Source organism: Anomaloglossus baeobatrachus, chromosome 3 (genome assembly GCF_048569485.1).
Source record: "Anomaloglossus baeobatrachus isolate aAnoBae1 chromosome 3, aAnoBae1.hap1, whole genome shotgun sequence".
NCBI lineage: Eukaryota > Metazoa > Chordata > Amphibia > Anura > Aromobatidae > Anomaloglossus > Anomaloglossus baeobatrachus.
In genome coordinates, this window is record NC_134355.1 from 27,031,244 (window position 1) to 27,052,645 (window position 21,402).

Sequence of the window (21,402 nt, forward strand, 5' to 3'; positions counted from 1 at the left end):
GGGGGTTAGAGCCCTTCATTTCTCATTGATACTTTTTAAAGTGTTTTACAGAGTAGATCTGCCTTAAACAGATGTCGTGTGCGAAAACTCAGTTTTACGTTGTCACTAAGGGGCGCGACCACTTAAAGTGCCTAGGGCAGCACGAAGGCAAAATACAGCCCTGAGTAGGGCTGCAGTTAATCAAAGGAATAGAGTCTAGTATTTTTCAGCAGGACAATAGTTAATAGCAGTAATGTACTGTATGCTAATTGGAATCTGAAGAAAGTAAATTGTTAACCACAGGATAGCAGTGTATTATGGGCAAACTGAAGGCTCACTTGAAAAGATGCTTTACCATGATTGCAAAGGCCAGGTGTGAACAGAATTGAGAACAGTTGAGAGAAGTTTGTAAATTGCTTTGAGGAAAGGTTGTTTTGAACAATAGTTAGTAAGCAGGATGAAGATGAGCCAAGTTTGCAGTTAAATACAGCAACAGTAACTGTATAGAAAACTGGTATCGTCCATTAGGGTTGCAGTTAATCAAATGATTATAGCGTGATATCTTCCAGTAGGGCAATGGTTAATAGCAGTAATGTATTGTAAACAAAATGGGATCAGATGAGAGGAAATAGTTAACCACAGAATTGCAGTGTAGTATAGGCAAACGGGAGACTCATCTGAAGAGATGTTTTACCTTGATTGCAGAGGCATGTGTGAACAGAACCGAGAACAGTTGCAAGAAGCTGGTAAATTGCTTGAGCAAAAGTAGTTTGTTTGTTTGTTTGTTTTGGACAAAACTTAGTAAGCAGGATGGAGCTTGGAAATGCTGGTTGCTAAATGGAAGTCAGTGTCACGTGGAGTTTTTACGAACTTCGCCAACTGTCAAGGTGGCATTGGACTCTGTTCAGATTGCAGATTCTGACACTCCGCCCAATGGTTTCTCTAGTTTCTGGGATCAACACAGGCAGACTTGGCGTCAACCTGCTGTGTGCTTATTCATAGGCTGGCTAGCAAGAGTTAACCTCTGCTAGTCTGCTTGCTCTTTTAATCACATGTTGTGGGGAGACCTATCACATCTGCTCCCCTCCTATTTATACTGTTCAAATCATTCTACCCATGCCAGCTATAGTTTATTCTGTGTTAGTCTGTGCGGTGTGGTATCCCAGACTCTGGTGAAAGTTGTGCTTAGTTGTGCTTTTTGCATGGTGTGGTCTCAGAGTTTACCTCAGTTGTTTTGTACTTCCTTCCTGCTCTTGTTTTCCTCCTGAATCACTTATTGTACTTACGTTTGTGTGTGCATGCTGTGTGCCAGAATTTTTTTTTTCCTTTGTCTTTTTCTGTGGGCATTACATTCTTGTCCCATCCCTCCCTAGGGGGAGGGGGAATCAGTTCAGGACTGGTCAGGAGCAAGTCCATGTGTCATGGCTGGGGCGAGAGGTTAAGCCAGCCATATAAGACAACACACAGGAAGGGGCAAGGTATGCCTTATAGCTAGGGAATGGGGGGAAGTGGTTACCCCTGACAACAACCTGGAGCTCACCCTTACTGCTCTCACCAGCCATATACAGGTTCTGCAGATGTCACCGAGCAGGAATACCTGGGGCGGGGCCCTATTTCACCCTGGCAAATGGGCCCTAAGTAAGGCTGGAGGGTATGAGCTCTTCATTAACACCACTAACACTAAAGGAAGACACAAGGGAACAATACAGGGAAAACACAACTGCAATCACCAGAGCCCTGGTAGAGAGCAAAGACAAACATTTTTCTCAGCTGTAGCAACCAGTGGAGTCTGGAGGAACAGAAGATGACTTCTCCATAGCTCAGTCAGGAACAAACTATAAACCGCACCCAAATATCCCCAGAGTGAGGTTTATAAAGGAAGTGAGAGGCTGGCAAACTGCACCCAAATATCCCCAGGGAGAGGTTTATAAAGGAAGTGAGAGGCTGGCAACAGAGAGGAATAAATGACAATCTCCCAGGGTCTGAGAGTCCGCTGCTGCAGAAACAGTGAACTGTCAGATAACAACACTTGCTGACATTCTCTGGGATTTTCTAACACTCACTGCCACTGGATTGTCTGCTGGCTATGAGACCTCCGTAACAGGCCATGATACATCCATGACACCAGGAAGGAGACTCAGGCCTCTTCACCATTAGGAGTAATCCTGAGGTTAGGGATAGTGTAGGGTCCCCTAGCTTAAGGGACAGGTTAGGAGCTCAGGTTCCCCGCTAACCCAAAGTCACTTGACAAATTTGAGACAACTGTGGACAATGCTGATTAATACCCAAGCACCTCCATAGTCGGAGGAAGATCAGGACTGTAGTGATGCTAACGAGGACTGCACAATAATTGTGAATATAGGAACGTACCGGATTGACCTCAGTTTACTGAATATATCTAAGACCACAGCGAAGCTTCTCTCCCATAACATCCGTAATCAGCTGTATACATGTATCTGCTCTGTCACATCTCCGGTCTTATCTACTACATTCATGAGATGTCTTGTGACTCATTGCCACTGTAAGAACACACAGCAGTTACTGGATTACGTCGCAGTGCCAGTACAACCGATGGGTGCAGACTCCAGAAGCGACTGTCAACATTTTCGCTGCTCATGAGCTTGACATCTCCAAGGTTATACAGACAATGTATATAGCGGAAGTTTAGGGAAGCTTCAGGAAACATTAATGTAATGTAGCAGAATATAACGATACACAGCTCCAAATTCTCCGCTTTACTTAACACAGTGATAGACTTTTTCTTTAAAAGAAGCCCCAAAGGGAGAGACCTGACCCTGCATCCACATCAAAGCTCTAATTTTAATAGGTGATTTTATCTAATTTGGCCATGGAGAGAGTTCATAGGCTTTATTAGTACTATAGGGCGGCAGGGATAGTTTAGTTGCCTATGCTTTATTATATTTTATACTTTTTGTATTGTGCACTGACACCAGCAGTAAAACTGAAGAAGCAGAGCTGCAGTATAAAGCAAGGTTAGGGAAGTCAGCACTGTATCCTGAATGATAGCTAATAAATAGGGCTAAAAGTAGTCCCCTTTAACCTCTTCACCCTCCCCTGGCGATTTTCCATTTTCGTTTTTTCTTCCCCATCAGATCAAGCATCAACACCACATCAGAACCAGCACCAGCTTCAGCACCAGAATCAGCATCAGCACCAGTATCAGCATCAGAACCAACCATAACTTTTTCATTTTTCCATTAATATAGCCATATGACTACTTGTTTTTTTGCAGGATGAGTTGTACTTTTGAATGACACCATTCATTCTGCCCCATAATGTACTGGAAAATGGGAAAAAAATTCCAAAAGCAGCAAAATTGAAAAAAAGTGCAATTACACAATTGTTTTTTTTATTTACCATGTTCACTAGATGGTAAAACTGACCTGAGATTATGATACTCCAGGTTGGTACGAGTTTGTAGATAAACATGTATAGTTTTACTTTTATCTAAGTGGTGAAAGAAATTCAGAATTTTGTGAAAAACAAAGAATTGCGCTTTTGTCGCTATATTCCAAGACCCAGACCGTTCTCACTTTTAGGGATCTGGGGCTCAGTGACGGCTTATTTTTTGCTTCTTGAGCTGACTTTTTAAATATACCCTTTTTGGGTAAATGCAATGTTTTGATCCCGGGTTATTGCAATGTTGTGGCGACCAAAAAAACGTAATTCCGGACTTTTTTTTTTATATGCCCTTTACAGATGAGATTAATTTATTTTTGATTTTGATACATTGTGATACCAAATATGTGTATTTGTAAAATGAAATTATTGTTATATTTTCGATAGGACAAAAGGGAAGTCAATTGAACTTTTGTGTTTTATTTAATTTTTTAATATTTTTAAAAACTTTTTTACACTTTTTATTGGTTTTACTAATCCCTTCGGGGACTTGAAACTGATATACTGCGATTGTTTATGCTGTTCTGAGCATAAGCCCCAGCAGCAGCATCAAAACCAGCAGCAGCACCAGCACAAGCATCAGAATCAGTATCAGCATCAGAATCAGCATCAGAACCAGCACCAGCATCAGAACCTGCATCAGCACCAGCATCATAACCAGCATCATAACCAGCACAGCATCAGAACCAGCATCAGAGCCAGCAACAGCATAAGAACCAGCATCAGCATCAGAACCAGTATGATTACCAGCATCAGAACCAGCATTAGCACCGCTCCGTACAGCAGAAATGCTGATCTCCTGTGAATGCCAGTCTTGAGCTGGCGTTCACAGGAACTAAGTCACAACAGTGACAGGGGTCATCAGTTGACTCCCGGCTGTCATGACAGCCCATCAGTGCCCCACAATCATGTCAAGGGACTGCTGGTGGGGGAAAGAAAGATGCGCTCGTGCTGGCACAAGTAAAATCCCGCTCTCTTTGATCCACCCGTACCTGTTAGTTGCATATGTCGGCTGATCAGATCAGTGAGCCCACATTAAAGGAACAGAAACTACTTTGGACGTACCGGTATATCCAAGGTCGTGAAGGGGTTAAATAATTAAATCTTATTTTATAATACTCTATTTAATTCTGAATTAGTAGTTTTAGGACCTTCATCCATTTTTTCAGATCAATGTTGACAAGAATGACCGTCTCTCACTCGGGAAGACCCAACATGTCCATGTGTTAAACCGACATCCCATTCATTTTAGTGAGAACGGTGTAATATCTTCATTTCACCTGTGGGGGCACTGCAGGGAAATTGAACACTTGCTGCAAGGTTTCGTCTTAGATTACCACCGATCACTGGAGATCGCTCGTCACCATGAGATCAATTTATTATCGGGGACCTTGCCCCAAACCACGGAATCCTCTTAATGCCACATCAGTGCTGAAAAAGCAGAGTTGTGAAGATACCAGGTGAGCGTTGTTCCTCTGCTGCCATTTGTATTCCCGGCACTAGGAGCCGATCTCATTATCCTCCGCTGAAGATTTGGAGGTTTGATACAGAATCTTTTCAATTGTTGCAATAAATCTCCCAGTTCATCAGATTACAGGATGATGACAATCTATCAGAACATGCGGAGCCGAATAATTACCAAACACAACCATACATCAGAGGAAACGTGGTACTCCTGTTACTGCTCTTCTTACAGAGATGTCGTATTTACGGGTCCTGAGACTATGGGGTGCCTGATATTCAGATCTGAACTGGAGCTCTAATTATAAATTTAAATCAGTGATATATATATATATATATATATATATATATATATATATATACTAGCTGTACTACTAATAGCTGTTGTTAACAAAATAGAATGCATTAACAAAAATTTATTCTGCACACAATATCCACTGCCTGGGATAGTAACTGTCTCTCTGTTTCTCTTCCATTCTCTGTCTGTCTCCCCCTCTGTATATATCTCTCTGTCTCTCTCTATCTCTTTGTCTGTCTGTCTCTTTCCCTGTCTGTCTCTGACTGTCTCTGTCTCTTTCTCCGTCTGTCTCAATCTCTTTCCCTGTCTGTCTATCTATCTCTTTCCCTGTCTGTCTATCTATCTCTTTCACTTTCTGTTTCTTTCCCTGTCTGTCTTTGTCCATCTCTTTCCCTGTCTGTCTCTTTCCCTCTCTTTCCCTGTCTGTCTCTTTCCCTCTGTCTCTTTCCCTGTGTCTGTCTCTTTACCTGTCTTTGTCTGTCTCTTACCCTGTCTGTCTCTTTCCCTGTCTGTCTGTTTCCCTGTGTCTGTCTCTGTCTCTTTGTGTCTGTCTCTTTACCTGTCTGTGTCTGTCTCTTAACCTGTTTCTCTCTTTCCCTGTCTGTCTCTTTCCCTGTCAGTCTGTCTCTTTGTCTGTGTCTCTCTTTGTGTCTGTCTCTTACCCTGTCTATGTCTGTTTCTTACCCTGTCTGTGTCTGTCTCTTTCCCTGGCTGCATTGTGACACGCCAACATTCCATATAAGGGCGTGGCTGCGCATTCTTCTGAAGTTCTAGCTGCACTGTGTCACGCTCCCGGTGTCCCAGCAGCGCTCCTTATCTACTAAGCCGGCTTCACCATGCAAACACCGCTCTGTACCCACTGATCCAGCCCCACCAGCGCACCACCGCTCCTTGCTCACTGGCCCAGTCCACGTGTCCACTGGTCATGGCTGCCGCTCCCGCTCGTGCTCTCCTGTGTCCTGCTCCTGGTCTTATGAGTCTGACTCTGAGTCTTAGCCACATGGTTCTGTATAGGACCAGGCCGCGCCCACTCTCCTGGTCTTATAGGCCCAGCACACCTGCGGCAGGAAATGACATGAGGCTGTGCTGGGTATATAAGACTGGCCTTTCCTTATGGGCGGGGCCTGATCAACGTGTCTTGTAGCATAGTCCTTGAGCTAGGTGCTCAGGTCCCCTGGTGCCGTGTCCTGCAGACTTCTTGTCCTTGCTCCCTGGTACCTGTGCCTGTTTACTTTACTGTCCTAAAGAACTCTGTGACTCTGGTGACCTGCTTATACTTGTCCCTGCCACGCCAGTGCTCCGGCTGCCGTGTACCCTGCCCTCCGGTGGGGTGCATGGTCCAGTGGATCCACCTCCTGGGCCTACCAGTCTTCCCGGCCCTGACACACTGTAGCTCCCAGCTCCATTCGCTTTAATGGAGGCAGGTTTTTTGGCGAATAACTGTAAAGCGCGGGGTTAAAATTTCCCCTGAAAACGTAGCCTATAACGCTTACGGGGTCCAGAAGTGTGAGTGTGCAAAATTTTGTGGCTTTAGCTGCGACGGTGCAGATGCCAATCCCGGACACACACACATACACACATACACATACACACACATTCAGCTTTATATATTAGGTATATATATATATATATATATATATATATACAGTTAGGTCCAGAAATATTTGGACAGTGACACAAGTTTTGTTATTTTAACTGTTTACAAAAACATGTTCAGAAATACAATTCTATATATAATATGGGCTGAAAGTGCATACTCCCAGCTGCAATATGAGAGTTTTCACATCCAAATCGTAGAAAGGGTTTAGGAATCATAGCTCTGTAATGCATAGCCTCCTCTTTTTCAAGGGACCAAAAGTAATTGGACAAGGGACTCTAAGGGCTGCAATTAACTCTGAAGGCGTCTCCCTCGTTAACATGTAATCAATGAAGTAGTTAAAAGGTCTGGGGTTGATTACAGGTGTGTGGTTTTGCATTTGGAAGCTGTTGCTGTGACCAGACAACATGCGGTCTAAGGAACTCTCAATTGAGGTGAAGCAGAACATCCTGAGGCTGAAAAAAAAGAAAAAATCCATCAGAGAGATAGCAGACATGCTTGGAGTAGCAAAATCAACAGTCGGGTACATTCTGAGAAAAAAAGGAATTGACTGGTGAGCTTGGGAACTCAAAAAGGCCTGGGCGTCCACGGATGACAACAGTGGTGGATGATCGCCGCATACTTTCTTTGGTGAAGAAGAACCCGTTCACAACATCAACTGAAGTCCAGAACACTCTCAGTGAAGTAGGTGTATCTGTCTCTAAGTCAACAGTAAAGAGAAGACTCCATGAAAGTAAATACAAAGGGTTCACATCTAGATGCAAACCATTCATCAATTCCAAAAATAGACAGGTCAGAGTTAAATTTGCTGAAAAACACCTCATGAAGCCAGCTCAGTTCTGGAAAAGTATTCTATGGACAGATGAGACCAAGATCAACCTGTACCAGAATGATGGGAAGAAAAAAGTTTGGAGAAGAAAGGGAACGGCACATGATCCAAGGCACACCACATCCTCTGTAAAACATGGTGGAGGCAACGTGATGGCATGGGCATGCATGGCTTTCAATGGCACTGGGTCACTTGTGTTTATTGATGACATAACAGCAGACAAGAGTAGCCGGATGAATTCTGAAGTGTACCGGGATATACTTTCAGCCCAGATTCAGCCAAATGCCGCAAAGTTGATCGGACGGCGCTTCATAGTACAGATGGACAATGACCCCAAGCATACAGCCAAAGCTACCCAGGAGTTCATGAGTGCAAAAAAGTGGAACATTCTGCAATGGCCAAGTCAATCACCAGATCTTAACCCAATTGAGCATGCATTTCACTTGCTCAAATCCAGACTTAAGACGGAAAGACCCACAAACAAGCAAGACCTAAAGGCTGCGGCTGTAAAGGCCTGGCAAAGCATTCAGAAGGAGGAAACCCAGCGTTTGGTGATGTCCATGGGTTCCAGACTTAAGGCAGTGATTGCCTCTAAAGGATTCGCAACAAAATATTGAAAATAAAAATATTTTGTTTGGGTTTGGTTTATTTGTCCAATTACTTTTGACCTCCTAAAATGTGGAGTGTTTGTAAAGAAATGTGTACAATTCCTACAATTTCTATCAGATATTTTTGTTCAAACCTTCAAATTAAACGTTACAATCTGCACTTGAATTCTGTTGTAGAGATTTCATTTCAAATCCAATGTGGTGGCATGCAGAGCCCAACTCGCGAAAATTGTGCCACTGTCCAAATATTTCTGGACCTAACTGTATACATATACAGTACACACCTTCTCATTCAAAGAGTTTTCTTTATTGTCTTGACTGAAAATTGTAGATTCACATTGAAGGCCTCAAAACTATGAAGTAACACATGTGGAATGAAATACTTAACAAAAAAGTGTGAAACAACTGAAAATATGTCTTATATTCTAGGTTCTTCAAAGTAGCCGCCTTTTGCTTTGATTACTACTTTGCACACTCTTGGCATTCTCTTGATGAGCTTCAAGAGGTAGTCACCGGAAATGGTTTTCCAATAGTCTTGAAGGAGTTCCCAGAGATGCTTAGCACTTGTTGGCCCTTTTGCCTTCACTCTGCGGTCCAGGTCACCCCAAACCATCTCGATTGGGTTCAGGTCTGGTGACTGTGGAGGCCAGGTCATCTGGCGTAGCACCCCATCACTCTTGTCCTTAGTCAAATAGCCCTTACACAGCCTGGAGGTGTGTTTAGGGTCATTGTCCTGTTGAAAAATAAATGATGGTCCAACTAAACGCAAACCGGATGGAATAGCATGCCGCTGCAAGATGCTGTGGTAGCCATGCTGGTTCAGTATGACTTCAATTTTGAATAAATCCCCAACAGTGTCACCAGCAAAGCACCCCCACACCATCACACCTCTTCCTCCATGCTTCACTGTGGGAACCAGGCATGTAGAGTCCATCCGTTCACCTTTTCTGCGTCGCACAAAGACACGGTGGTTGGATCCAAAGATCTCAAATATGGACTCATCAGACCAAAGCACAGATTTCCACTGGTCTAATGTCCATTCCTTGTGTTGTTTAGCCCAAACAAGTCTCTTCTGCTTGTTGCCTGTCCTTAGCAGTGATTTCCTAGCAGCTATTTTACCATGAAGGCCTGCTGCACAAAGTCTGCTCTTAACAGTTGTTTTAGAGATGTGTCTGCTGCTAGAACTCTGTGTGGCATTGACCTGGTCTCTAATCTGAGCTGTTGTTAACCTGTGATTTCCGAGGCTGGTGACTCGGATAAACTTATCCTCCACAGCAGAGGTGACTCTTGGTCTTCCTTTCCTGGAGCGGTCCTCATGTGAGCCAGTTTCTTTGTAGCGTTTGATGGTTTTTGCCACTGCACTTGGGGACACTTTCAAAGTTTTCCCAATTTTTCAGACTGACTGACCTTCATTTCTTAAAGTAATGATGGCCACTTGTTTTCCTTTACTTAGCTGCTTTTTTCTTGCCATAATACAAATGCTAACAGTCTATTCAGTAGGACTATCAGCTGTGTATCCACCAGACTTCTGCACAACACAACTGATGGTCCGAACCCCATTTATAAGACAAGAAATCCCACTTATTAAACCTGACAGGGCGCACCTGTGAAGTGAAGACAATTTCCAGTGACTACCTCTTGAAGCTCATCAAGAGAATGCCAAGAGTGTGCAAAGCAGTAATCAAAGCAGAAGGTGGCTACTTTGAAGAACCTAGAATATAAGACATATTTTCAGTTGTCTCACACTTTTTTGTTAAGTATTTCATTCCACATGTGTTAATTCATAGTTTTGATGCCCTCAATGTGAATCTACAATTTACAGAGCCATGAGAAAACTCTTTGAATGAGAAGGTGTGTCCAAACTTTTGGTCTGTACTATATATGTATATATATATATATATATATATATATATACACACACTGTATATATATATATATATATATATATATATATATATATATATATATATATATATATATATATATTTATTTATGGAGAGTAACAGGTTCTGTTTAAGGAGAATGTCAGTCAATATAGTGTAAGGAGACTTATAGGCCATGACAAGTAAAAAGTCCAAATAATCTATTTACAGAGGGTGAGAACGGCCTCTAGTGCCACGTACTGCAGGGAGTAATCCATATGTCAATATTTAGTGGGTGTTCAGTTAAAACAATTTATGGGTTCCTCCCTAAAAGAACATTAAAAAATAAGTTTTTCAAAACGTAATGCCCCCCATGCAATGCTTAGCTACTTTGGAATATCATTTGCCCACAATTTTATACATCTATGTATTTACTAATACTTATATATTCAATTTTCTATTACAGAGGGAGCGACTGAGAAACATCGAGAGAATCTGTTTCCTCCTGAGGAAGGTGAGTCTGACATTATTACTTACCCCCCCAATATTTAAATTTCTATCCATGGGGAAATACAATGCAATGCCCCCGCCAAGGAGCCTGGGAGCTCCCACCATTCAAGGTCGGGAAGGAGTTAATGTGTTGCACATTGAGGACAGTTAATTTTGTGTCTCCCATATCAGTCTATGGGCCTCCATGGTGTAAGTGGTGTCAATAAGCATTGATACTTTTAACCTAAAAACTCCATATATCAGGAATAGTTCACTTTCGTGTTGCGGAGCGGAGTAACTAAAAAGTAGTTGCAATTTTTCATAGCGTCGTCCAGAATTTTGTGATTACAGAGGACCCGTCCCGCACTCGCTCCGCTCCCCGCTGCTGCCAGTGCAAATAAAATAAATAAATAAATAAATTAAATTAAATTTGCAGAGTACAATGTGTTGTAAGTATATGTGTTGTAATTGGTTCTGGAAGAAGACGAGGACCGGGGAGAAGTTTTCATGTAATACCCATCACTCATTCCAATAAGACTCCATAGGAAACGCGCACATTTCCAGCTGCGGACTCTGCTCCCGGAACAAGGGCTGGAAATCCTCCCAGAATCTGCTGCAGCCGTCAACAGTAACGAGGAGCGAGACAAATATAGGAAATGATCAGGGGTTTTGTTTTCTGTTATAGATCAGGGTTATGTTTTAATATTTAATTGGACAAGGTCTTAGACGATAGTGTTACATGATCTCTGTAGCTGGTTCTCGCTTACATTACAGTCAAGTTTCCTAAAATTTTGAGCCGGCGGACACAATCTCTCCGAGTCCTGGACACTCACTACAGTCCTTGTCCTCACTGAGGCTCACAATCTACACAGGGTGCAAACGTCATCAATATTCACCTCCATGGCTGTACCATAGAGGGACTCTAGGCTTACCCGTAGTGGGAGGGCCTGGACTAAGCGCCCACCACAAAGCAGACGCCAGGTGCCACTCCAAGGGCAGTGACCGGGACTGTGGCAGCTGACTTCTTCTCGGGCAGGGGTGGACACGGGGACAAACGGACACAGTCACTGGCGTAGCAAGGACCTCCAGGGTAGCTGAGGCTGGTGGCACTGCCGGGGTGGGACAGGCACAGTCTGTAGTATAGCAAGGCCCTATGGGGTAGCTGAGGCCGGTGTTTCGGTTAGGGTGGACAGACAGAGTCTCTAGTTTAGGAAGCACCTTCGAGGTAGCTGACGTTAGAGGCTCGGCTGTGGTGCACAGGTACAGTCTCTAGTATAGTAAGGACCTCCGGGTAACTAAGGCTGGTGGCTCAGCCAAGGTGAACGGACACAGTCTCTAATATAGTAAGGACCTCCGGGGTATCTGAGGCTGGTCGCACAGCCAGGGTGGAAAGACACAGCCTCTAGTATAACAAGAACCTCTGGCGTAGCTGAGGCTGGATGCTTGGCTGGGGTGGACAGACATAGTCTCTAGTATAGCAAGGACCTCTGGGGTAGGTAGCTGAGGCTGGTGGCTGGCCTGGGGTGAACAGGCACACGCTCTGGTATAGCAAGGACCTCCGGGTTAACTGATGCTGATGGCATGGCCAAGATGGGACAAGCACAGTCTCTAGTATAGCAAGGCCCTCTGGAGTAGCTGAGGCTGGAGTCACGGCTGCTGTGGACAGACACAGTCTCTAGTATAGCAAGGACCTCCAGGGTAGCTGAAGTTGGTGGCATGGCCTGGGGTGGACAGGCACATTCTCTGGTATAACAAAGACCTCTGGGGTAGCTGAGGCTGGCATAGCCGGAATGGGACAAACAGTCTCTAGTATAGCAAGGCTCTCTGGGGTAGCTGAGGCTGGTGGCATGGCAGGGGGGGACAGACACAGGGTAGCGAGAGGAGCGGGAGACAGGCAAGGGCACTGTACACTGTAACGGAAGCACAGCAGACAAGGGGATCTGACAACTAGCTGGCTAGGGCACAGAACCACTAACTAATTGAACATGTTGATCAGGCACCTCCCCTAATGGGAGAGTGCCTTAAGTACCCAATGCCTCTCAGCAATAGGCTGAGATTCACTTCCAGGAAATGGCACTCTGGCCCTTTAAGAGAAGGGAAGTGGTTCTAACGCACGCCCTAGGAACACTCCCGGAAGACATGTGCCATGTGCACAGGCCTCGGGAGGGGGAAGCAGGAAACATCCATATGGAGGAGCGCGGAGATGCCGGGTAGCATGGTGAGAGATGGCCATGGCAGTGAGTAAGTGTGCATCCCTGCGGAGAGGTGAGCAAGGGGTGCAAAGACGCCAGCGCTACAAGGGCTTCTAGATCTAATGACTCTGTGGCATCTCTGCCTCACTGTTTGGCTCTTATCAGCACTCTATGGCGCATATGAGGCATGGAGCACTGTCAGATACTTTATCAGCACTATGTTGGACTCTTCTTGACTATTATGGATTATGGATCATTGATTGTTAGTGAAGAGGCTCTATATGGGCAGCAGGGTGGCCCAGTAGTTAGCACAGTTGCTTCATTGGGGCCCTGGGTTCAAATCCACCAAGGACAATATCAGCAAGGAGTTTGTATGTTCTCCCCATGTTTGCGTGGGTTCCGCCAAGTTCTCCAGTTTCCTCCCACACTCCATAGACTGATAGGTAATGAAGATTGTGAGCCCCAATGGGGACAGGGATGATGTCTGTAAAGCAATGTGGAAATTAATGGTGCCATGTAAATGAGTAAAATAATAAAATATGGCATAAAAGTACATTTATTGAATAAATAGGAAAATATATGATATAACAAGGCAGTCTGCGCACTATGTATAATCATGTTATTGACACTGTTATCTGGTCCTTTTACTATTTATACACCATGTTCCAAATTATTATGCAAATGATATTTTTCTCTGATTTTCCTAAATGGCCGGTGCAGATGACCGTCGGTCTAATAAGTCATCACCCGTTACAGTAAACATCGAATTTTATTGTAGAAACCTCCCGATGATAACAGTAGAATCTTCCTGTTCCAAATTATTAGGCACAGCAGAGTTTTTAAACATTTTATATGTTTTAAAGAACTTACAATGCTCATTTGTGGAATTAGGAGGTCACATTCACTGAAATAAAAAGCTATTTAACTCCAGATCATCCTAACAGGCCAAGTTACATGTAACATAGGAACCTTTCTTTGATCTCACCTTCACAATTCTGGCATCCATTGAACTTGTGAGTTTTTAGAGAGTTTCTGCTTGAATTTCTTTGCATGATGTCAGAATCGCCTCCCAGAGCTGCTGTTTTGATGTGAACTGCCTCCCACCCTCATAGATCTTTTGCTTTATGATACTCCAAAGGTTCTCTATAGGGTTAAGGTCAGGGGAAGATGGTGGCCACCCCATGAGTTTATCTCTTCTTATGTCCATAGCAGCCAATGACACAGAGGTATTCTTTGCAGCATGAGATGGTGCATTGTCAGGCATGAAGATCATTTTGCTCCTGAAGGCATGTTTCTGCTTTTTGTACCATGGAAGAAAGTTGTCAATCAGAAACTCTATATACTTTGCAGAGGTCATTTTCACACCTTCAGGAACCTTAAAGGGGCCTATCAGATGTCTCCCCATGATTCCGGCCCAAAACATGACTCCTCCACCTCCTTGCTGATGTTGTAGCCTTGTTGGGACATGGTAGCCATCCACCAACCATCTCCTACTCCATCCATCTGGACTATCCAGGGTTGCTCCACACTCATCAGTAAACAAGACTGTTTGAAAATTCGTCTTCATGTATGTCGGGGCCCACTGCAACCGTTTCTGCTTGTGAGTGCTGGTTGGGGGTGGCCGAATAGTAGGTTTATGCACCACAGCAAGCCTTTGAAGGACCCTACACCTTGAGATTCGAGGGACTCCAGAGGCACCAGCAGCTTCACATATCTGTTTGCTGGTTTGTAAGGGCTTTTTAGCAGCTGCTCTCTTAATCCGATTGACTTGCCTGGCAGAAACCTTCCTCATTCTGCCTTTATCTGCACCAACACGTCTGTGCTCAGAATCAGCCACAAATCTCTTCACGATGATCACGCTTAAGTTTTCGTGAACTAAATCTAATGTTTTCATCCTTTGTCCAAGGCATTGCACTATTTGATGCTTTTCGGCAGCAGAGAGATCCTTTTTCTTTCCCATGTTATTTGAAAACTGTGGCTGCTTAATATTGGGGAACATCCAGTTTTCCTTTTATTGGGCCTCACCTGGAAAACTAATTATCACAGGTATCTGAGACTGATTTCAGTGATCCAAAGAACCCGGAGACCCAAAGCCATCAATGAGCTTCATTATTAATCGCGAGGACACTTACAATCTGCATAATAGTTTGGAACATGGTGTAATGATGATATATGACACTGTTAATACCATTTATATGATCATAGTTTTGAAAATCAGAGTTGTTTGGTTCCTATACCGCACAAGGATTAATCTATATGACACTATTTATCTGGACACAGTATGACACAAATTATGTGAATGCTACTGTGCCGCCCCCGTGCCAGCAGCCGCCGCTGCTCGGATCGGGGCCTTCTGTGGGTGGCTCGAGGGTCTCTGGACCCGGGGGTCTCGCGGACACGCCGAATAAAAGGGGGGACGTAGATGTACAGGCTAGGCCGTATTAAGTTCGTGATGCCACCCACGGTGTGTGGTGAAGTGGGACATCACCGCTGCTGTTGTGGGCACCCGGGGGAGATGTAGTGGCAGCTAGATGTTAACCCCTCCGTGGGTAGGTATGGTTGCCCCGGGACCCAGTGTCTTCGTACAGGGTATGGCGATGGCAAGGGCCGGCGCGCCTGAGCAAGCAGGGGGATGTTTGGTTACTCACAGTAAATGAATCACACGAGTCCTTTGGTAAACCAGGGTGCTGGTGGCCGGCCGCCGCGGCCGGTTGCATTCAGGTCCCCCACCTGGGCTGGTGGTCACTGTCCTTTTCCTCTGCACTGATTTTGTGTATGGTGGACTGCCTGGTCTGGAACTCAGGAGTCCGCTCCCGGCTGGATGTGGCCTAAGGAGCCGTGCCCGCAGACACTGGCCCGTGGGATCTATGGGCCCTGGCGGTGGCCTCCTATCCCTATCGGTGGGCTGCTGTCTTCTATTAGGGACTTTGGGTGGGACAGGACCTATAATCCTGGCCTCAATCGGTTAATTAGCTAGGCCGCTGGTTTCGGTCCTGGCTTCAGGGTCCGAGTACCCCCTCTGTGCTACGGTTTGCGGGTCAGTTCCCCGTGTCGGTACCAGCGGGCTACAACCCTGTCCCACTCCACCTCGGTTCTGCCGAGCCGTCTTCCTGTCTCCTGCTAACGGAGACCACCGTCTGCCACCTAGCCAAGGCACCAGGGCTCCAACCCTGTCACTGTTCAACTTGAACTTCACTGCTGGAGCTACCCCTAGCTCCAGCCTCACTCCTCTCAACTTGGACTCCAAACTAAACTACTCCTTAACTGCTTGTTTTCCCGCCCCGGGCTGTCTAGACCCCCTGGATGGGCGTGTCCCAACCGCCTGGTCCCGCCCACTGGTGTGTCTGTCTTTCCCTAAGGGGGGGTGACTAGGGTTTTAGGTCGGCTGTGTGTTTCCTAAGTGAGGGAAGGTGTTCTGCGGGGGCCTATCTGTGACTACCTGGTTTTGCCAGGGCGTCACACTGCATGGCACATTTTATCTTGGCATTGCATGATTTCTATCCATCTGGAACTGACATGACACTATTTGAACATTATGTGGCATTATTTATCTGGAATTGTTTGACACAAATTATTTTGGCAATGTATGACACTAGATTAGCACTATTTATTGTGGCACTATATAATACTATTTATATTTGCACTTTATGACACCATTTATAGTGGCATTATATGACACTATTTATCTTGGCACTGAATTACATCATTTATCGTGGCACTATATGACAATATTTATCTTGGTACTGTATGACACCATTTATCGTGGCACTATATGACACTATCTTGGCACTATATGACACCATTTATCGTAGCATTATATGACACGATTTATCTTGGCACTGTATGAAACCATTTATCTTAGCACTATATGACACTAATTATTTTGGCAATGTATGACACTATCTTAGCACTAGATTACACTATTTATTGTGGCACTATATGACACTATTTATGTTGGCACTTTATGACACCATTTATAGTGGCACTATATGACACTATTTATCTTGGCAATGTATGGCACTATTTATCTTGGCACTGAATGACATCATTTATCGTGGCACTATATGACACTATCTTGGCACTATATGACACCATTTATCGTAGTATTATATGACACTATTTATCTTGGCACTGCATGACACCATTTCTCTTGGCACTGCATGACACCATTTCTCTTGCCACTGCATGACACCATTTCTCTTGGCACTGCATGACACCATTTCTCTTGGCACTGCATGACACCATTTCTCTTGCCACTGCATGACACCATTTCTCTTGGCCCTGTATGACACTATTTATCTGGGCACTGTATGACGCCATTTATCTTGGCACTGTATGACACGATTTATCTTGGCACTATATGGCACTATTTATCTTGGCACTGTATGACGCCATTTATATTGACACTGTATGATACTATTTATCTTGGCACTATATGACGCCATTTATCTTGGCACTGTATGATACTATTTTTCTTGGCACTGCATGACTCCATTTCTCTTGGCACTGCATGACACCATTTCTCTTGGCCCTGTATGGCACTATATATCTTGGCCCTGTATGGCACTATTTATCTTGGCACTATATGACACTAGTTATCTTGGCACTATTTGACACCACTTTTTGTGATACTATCTGACAATAGTTATCTGGGTTTCGCTTGCAACTATTAATCTCAGCATTATATGTCTCTACTTATTTGATTGTTGAATGACACTATCTATCTGAGCACTATATGGCACTATGTATCTCATCCATTTATACCTTCTACAGAATGCCCCACGGTTGTTTTTTGGGGTCCTTGATTCCCTCAATAACCTGTCATGATTTCCTTTGATGACTCCTTCCATCTTGTAGTTCATCATCTTCCTCTTTTTCACCTTCAGCCATATCCGCTCCGCTCTGGAGCCAGTATCGCTCTTGGTTCCTTCCATGAAACACCTCGTTAGTCAGTGATAGAACATTTGCTGTCCCTTTGAAGCCCCCATTTATCCATTTATTGCACTTTACCACCCATAAGGCTTCACCACTATTGTTAATATTCTATTTAAGGTGCAGACAGTAATTAATTCTGCCGAGCCGGAGGTCCATGTTTTATTCATGGACGTATTTTTGTGAAGCTCTTGTGATGTAAATCCTCCATCGCTGGCTGCCCCCAAGATGTGTCACAACTTTTGACAAACCCCATACATATTTCATGAGCTCTGTAGGAAGAGCAGGCTTGTGCCAGATAGGTGAATCCTTTCTAGATTGTAGGTTGCGGAGTGCGTGGTATCGAGAAGATGCATTTACAGCCCGCAGCGATATTAACCTGCTCCCTACCGGTGTATGGATACGATAAGACGAGAGTTACAGCTTCCGAGAGTAGATATAGGAACGGGGAGCGGAGAGGGGTCTTACAAGTCCAGACATGGACGGCATATTCTGGTTCAGGGGTTAAACAGCATTTCTGATAAAATCCTCAGTGGTCTTCTACCTACAATTAAGGGGTACTTTGCACACTACGACATCGCAGCTGCGATGTGGGTGGGGTCAAATCGAAAGTGACGCACATCCGCCATCGCTGTCGATATCTTAGTGTGTAAAGCGTTTCTGATATGATTAACGAGCGCAAAAGTATCGTAATCGTATCATCGGTGTAGTGTCCGACATTTTCATAATTGCGCTGCAGCGACAGTACGATGTTGTTCCTCGTTCCTGCGGCAGCACACATCGCTGTGTGAGAAGCCGCAGGAGCAAGGAACATCAGCTTACCTGCGTAAGGCTATGCGGAAGGACGGTGGTGGGCGGGTTGTTTACGTCCCACTCATCTCCGCCCATCCGCTTCTATTGTACGCCTGCCATGTGACATCGCTGTAACACCGCACGACCCGCCCTCTTAGGAAGGAGGCGGGTCGCCGGCCAGAGCGACGTCGCAGGGCAGGTGAGTGCATGTGAAGCTGCGGTAGCAATAATATTCGCTACGGCAGCGATCACAAGATATCGCTGCTGCGACGGGGGCGGGTACTATTGCGCTCGGCATCGCAAGCATCGGCTTGCGATGTCGTAGTGTGCAAAGTACCCCTAAGAGCCCATATATATCTCCGGTGAGCTAGGCTGTAACGTTAGAGATGGTTATGGCCGACCAAAGATGGACTAACCTAGGTGTCATCTGTAACATGTAAGATACATCCAGCTGCAATGTCCAGGGTTGGAGATAACTCAGATCTGGGATTTTTCACCCCATAGATGACCGAAGCATCTAAAAAGTTTAAAAATAAAAGAGTTCCTGACGCCATCTGTCAAGCATGGTGGAGGTAATGTGATGGTCTGGGGTTGCTTTGGTGCTGGTAAAGTGGGAGATTTGCACAATGTAAAAGGAATTTTGAATAAGGAAGGCTATCACTCCATTTTGCAACACCATGCCATCCCCTGTGGACAGCGCTTGATTGCAGCCAATTTCATCCTACAACAGGACAATGACCCAAAGCAACCTCCAAATTATGCATGAACTATTTAGGGAAGAAGCAGGCAGCTGGTATCTATCTGTAATGGAGAGGCCCCGTCACCAGATCTCAACCCTATTGAGCTGTTGTGGGAGCAGCTTGACTATATGGTGCGCAAAAAGTGCCCATCAAGCCAATCCAACTTGTGGTGGGGCTTTTGGAAGCATGGGGTGAAATATCTCCAGATTACCTCAGTAAATTAACAGCTAGAATGCCAAAGCTCTGAAAACAGAGAGTTTTTTTATTTTAAACGTTTATAAAATAAAAAAGGAGTTGAAAATAGAGGTAGGGGGCTCCTTTTGCTTCTCCATTGAGACCCAACAGTCCCCGACTTCTATTGATGAAAACTTATCAAAAGTTTGTATGCTTTACTAAAGGGTTAAGGCTTGCTGTCAAGTTGAAGCAAGGACCGCTCAGCATGTCCCACAAGAGGAGGGGTACACCAGGGAAGATGGAAAGGAATGCCCTTGTAGCACCGACATCTCTGCAGGTACACCAACTTACTTACCGCCGGGGCCCTTTCTCCTGTGCTGCTGCGTGACCTTCCACATGCTCTTCTGCCTTTCTCCCCTCCCGGGCCTTGTACATGCCCGATAGGGTTCCCAGGAGTGCACCTAAGATGCTTGTGTGCACACCAGCCCTCCTCTTAAAGGGCTGGGTTGCTATTTCCCGGAAATGCCTCTCAGCCTAAGGCTAACTTGCACTGTATATTAAAGCACCCTCCCATTAGGGAAGGTGCCTGCACAATGCTCCTAGTTATTCAGTGTATAAGTCTGCTGCCTAGCTAGTTGTCAGGTCCTGAGCTTATGTCCTGTAATTCCGCTGTCCTTCTCCAGTACCTGCCTTCCCATACCTATGCGCCCATACCACTCCCACCATTTCTGTCCATACCAGTCTGTCCAGTCTGACACAGTCACCCCTCCTGTGCCCATCTAATCCTGAGTCTGTCACCTTCTCTGGGGGTCAGCTGCCATAGTCCCGGGCACTGCCCTGGGAGTGATACCTGGCGTCCGCCGCACAGAGGGCACTTAGTTAAGCCCCTCCCACTAAAGGGTAAGCCCGGGTTCCCCCTGTGGCCCAGTGGTTCCACTAATCCCGCTCGCTGCCTCTACACCGGCTGTGAGCGTTACAGCCCTGACAATTCTGAATCGGGTCACCACCAAACTCACCTGTGGCTGATCCCTGAGCTCCCTAATGTTCCTGTCATGATTCTGATGAGTGGTGCTCTGCTCTCCTGCAGAGCCTTAACTGGGCCTCATATTTTCCTCCAGTGAATTCGTTGTTCTCTGTCTAAGCTCTGTGTGGTGGGGGAGGTGTATGGTCTTTGGAGCCTCGTTCCGGGTGATTGCTTTGCTTTATCCGGAGTCCACACAGAACGCCGCCAGTGATAGGTCCTGTTTAGCAGTGCACATCTCTGGTTCCCATAAGTGACTGACCTGATCTTGTCCCACTTCCTAGTTCCTCGTACCCCGTCCCGTCACTTCCCCTACTTCGTCTCGACTCCCTGCCCCCCTGACCTTCGGCTTGTTCCTGACCCCTGTCTCTGCGCTCTCCCGTATACCTGACTTGTCCTCTTGGCTACTGACCTCGGCTTGTACCCCGACCCCGGCTCCACTTTTTTCCTGGTACTTTACATGACTTCCTGGTTTACTGACTCTCGGCTCGCACACTGACTTCGGCTTTTCTCTCTCCCTATGTTACTGACGTGATCCCCTGGGTTATTCGACTTCCCCGCAGATCTCCTCCACTAGGGTATCTAGCAACTCCTAGTGGTTTAGCAACCGGAAACAGATTCAACAAAGTACTCCAGTTCTTCTTCATAGAGAGATTACACCACATATCCTGGAAAGATCACCACAGCTTTCTCCAAAGTCAGCATAGAATGATCTATAGCCGGCATAGGCAGGAGTGAGAAGTGGAAATTTATAGTAGACTGGAACTACCTGTTTAATCACAGAAGGATAGAAAGGAACCATAACCCCTTCAGCACCGGATGAAATTAAATAAGCTCCAACTCAGTAAACGATGAGTGTATACTAAAGAGGGTCTTGCATCAACTGAATGCTGTGATCTTCTGATCCCAGATTCCCCGGGGTAGCATCATGCTGTAACACATTCCTGACACATGGTTTCTGTGCAGATAGGGAGCAGGAGCAGATTTGCTCTCATCACTTGCTTTTCT

At 45.3% G+C, this 21,402-nt stretch overlaps 1 protein-coding gene across 1 annotated transcript in view; it reads left to right on the top strand.

Moving 5' to 3' along the window:
• CNIH3 (cornichon family AMPA receptor auxiliary protein 3) overlaps positions 1-21,402 on the top strand; it is a 123,301-nt gene that overhangs the window by 85,242 nt on the left and 16,657 nt on the right. The window contains exon 3 of the mRNA XM_075339082.1: positions 10,521-10,568. Within this exon, the coding sequence (XP_075195197.1) occupies positions 10,521-10,568 (48 nt within the window). The remainder of the gene's footprint in view (positions 1-10,520; positions 10,569-21,402) is intronic.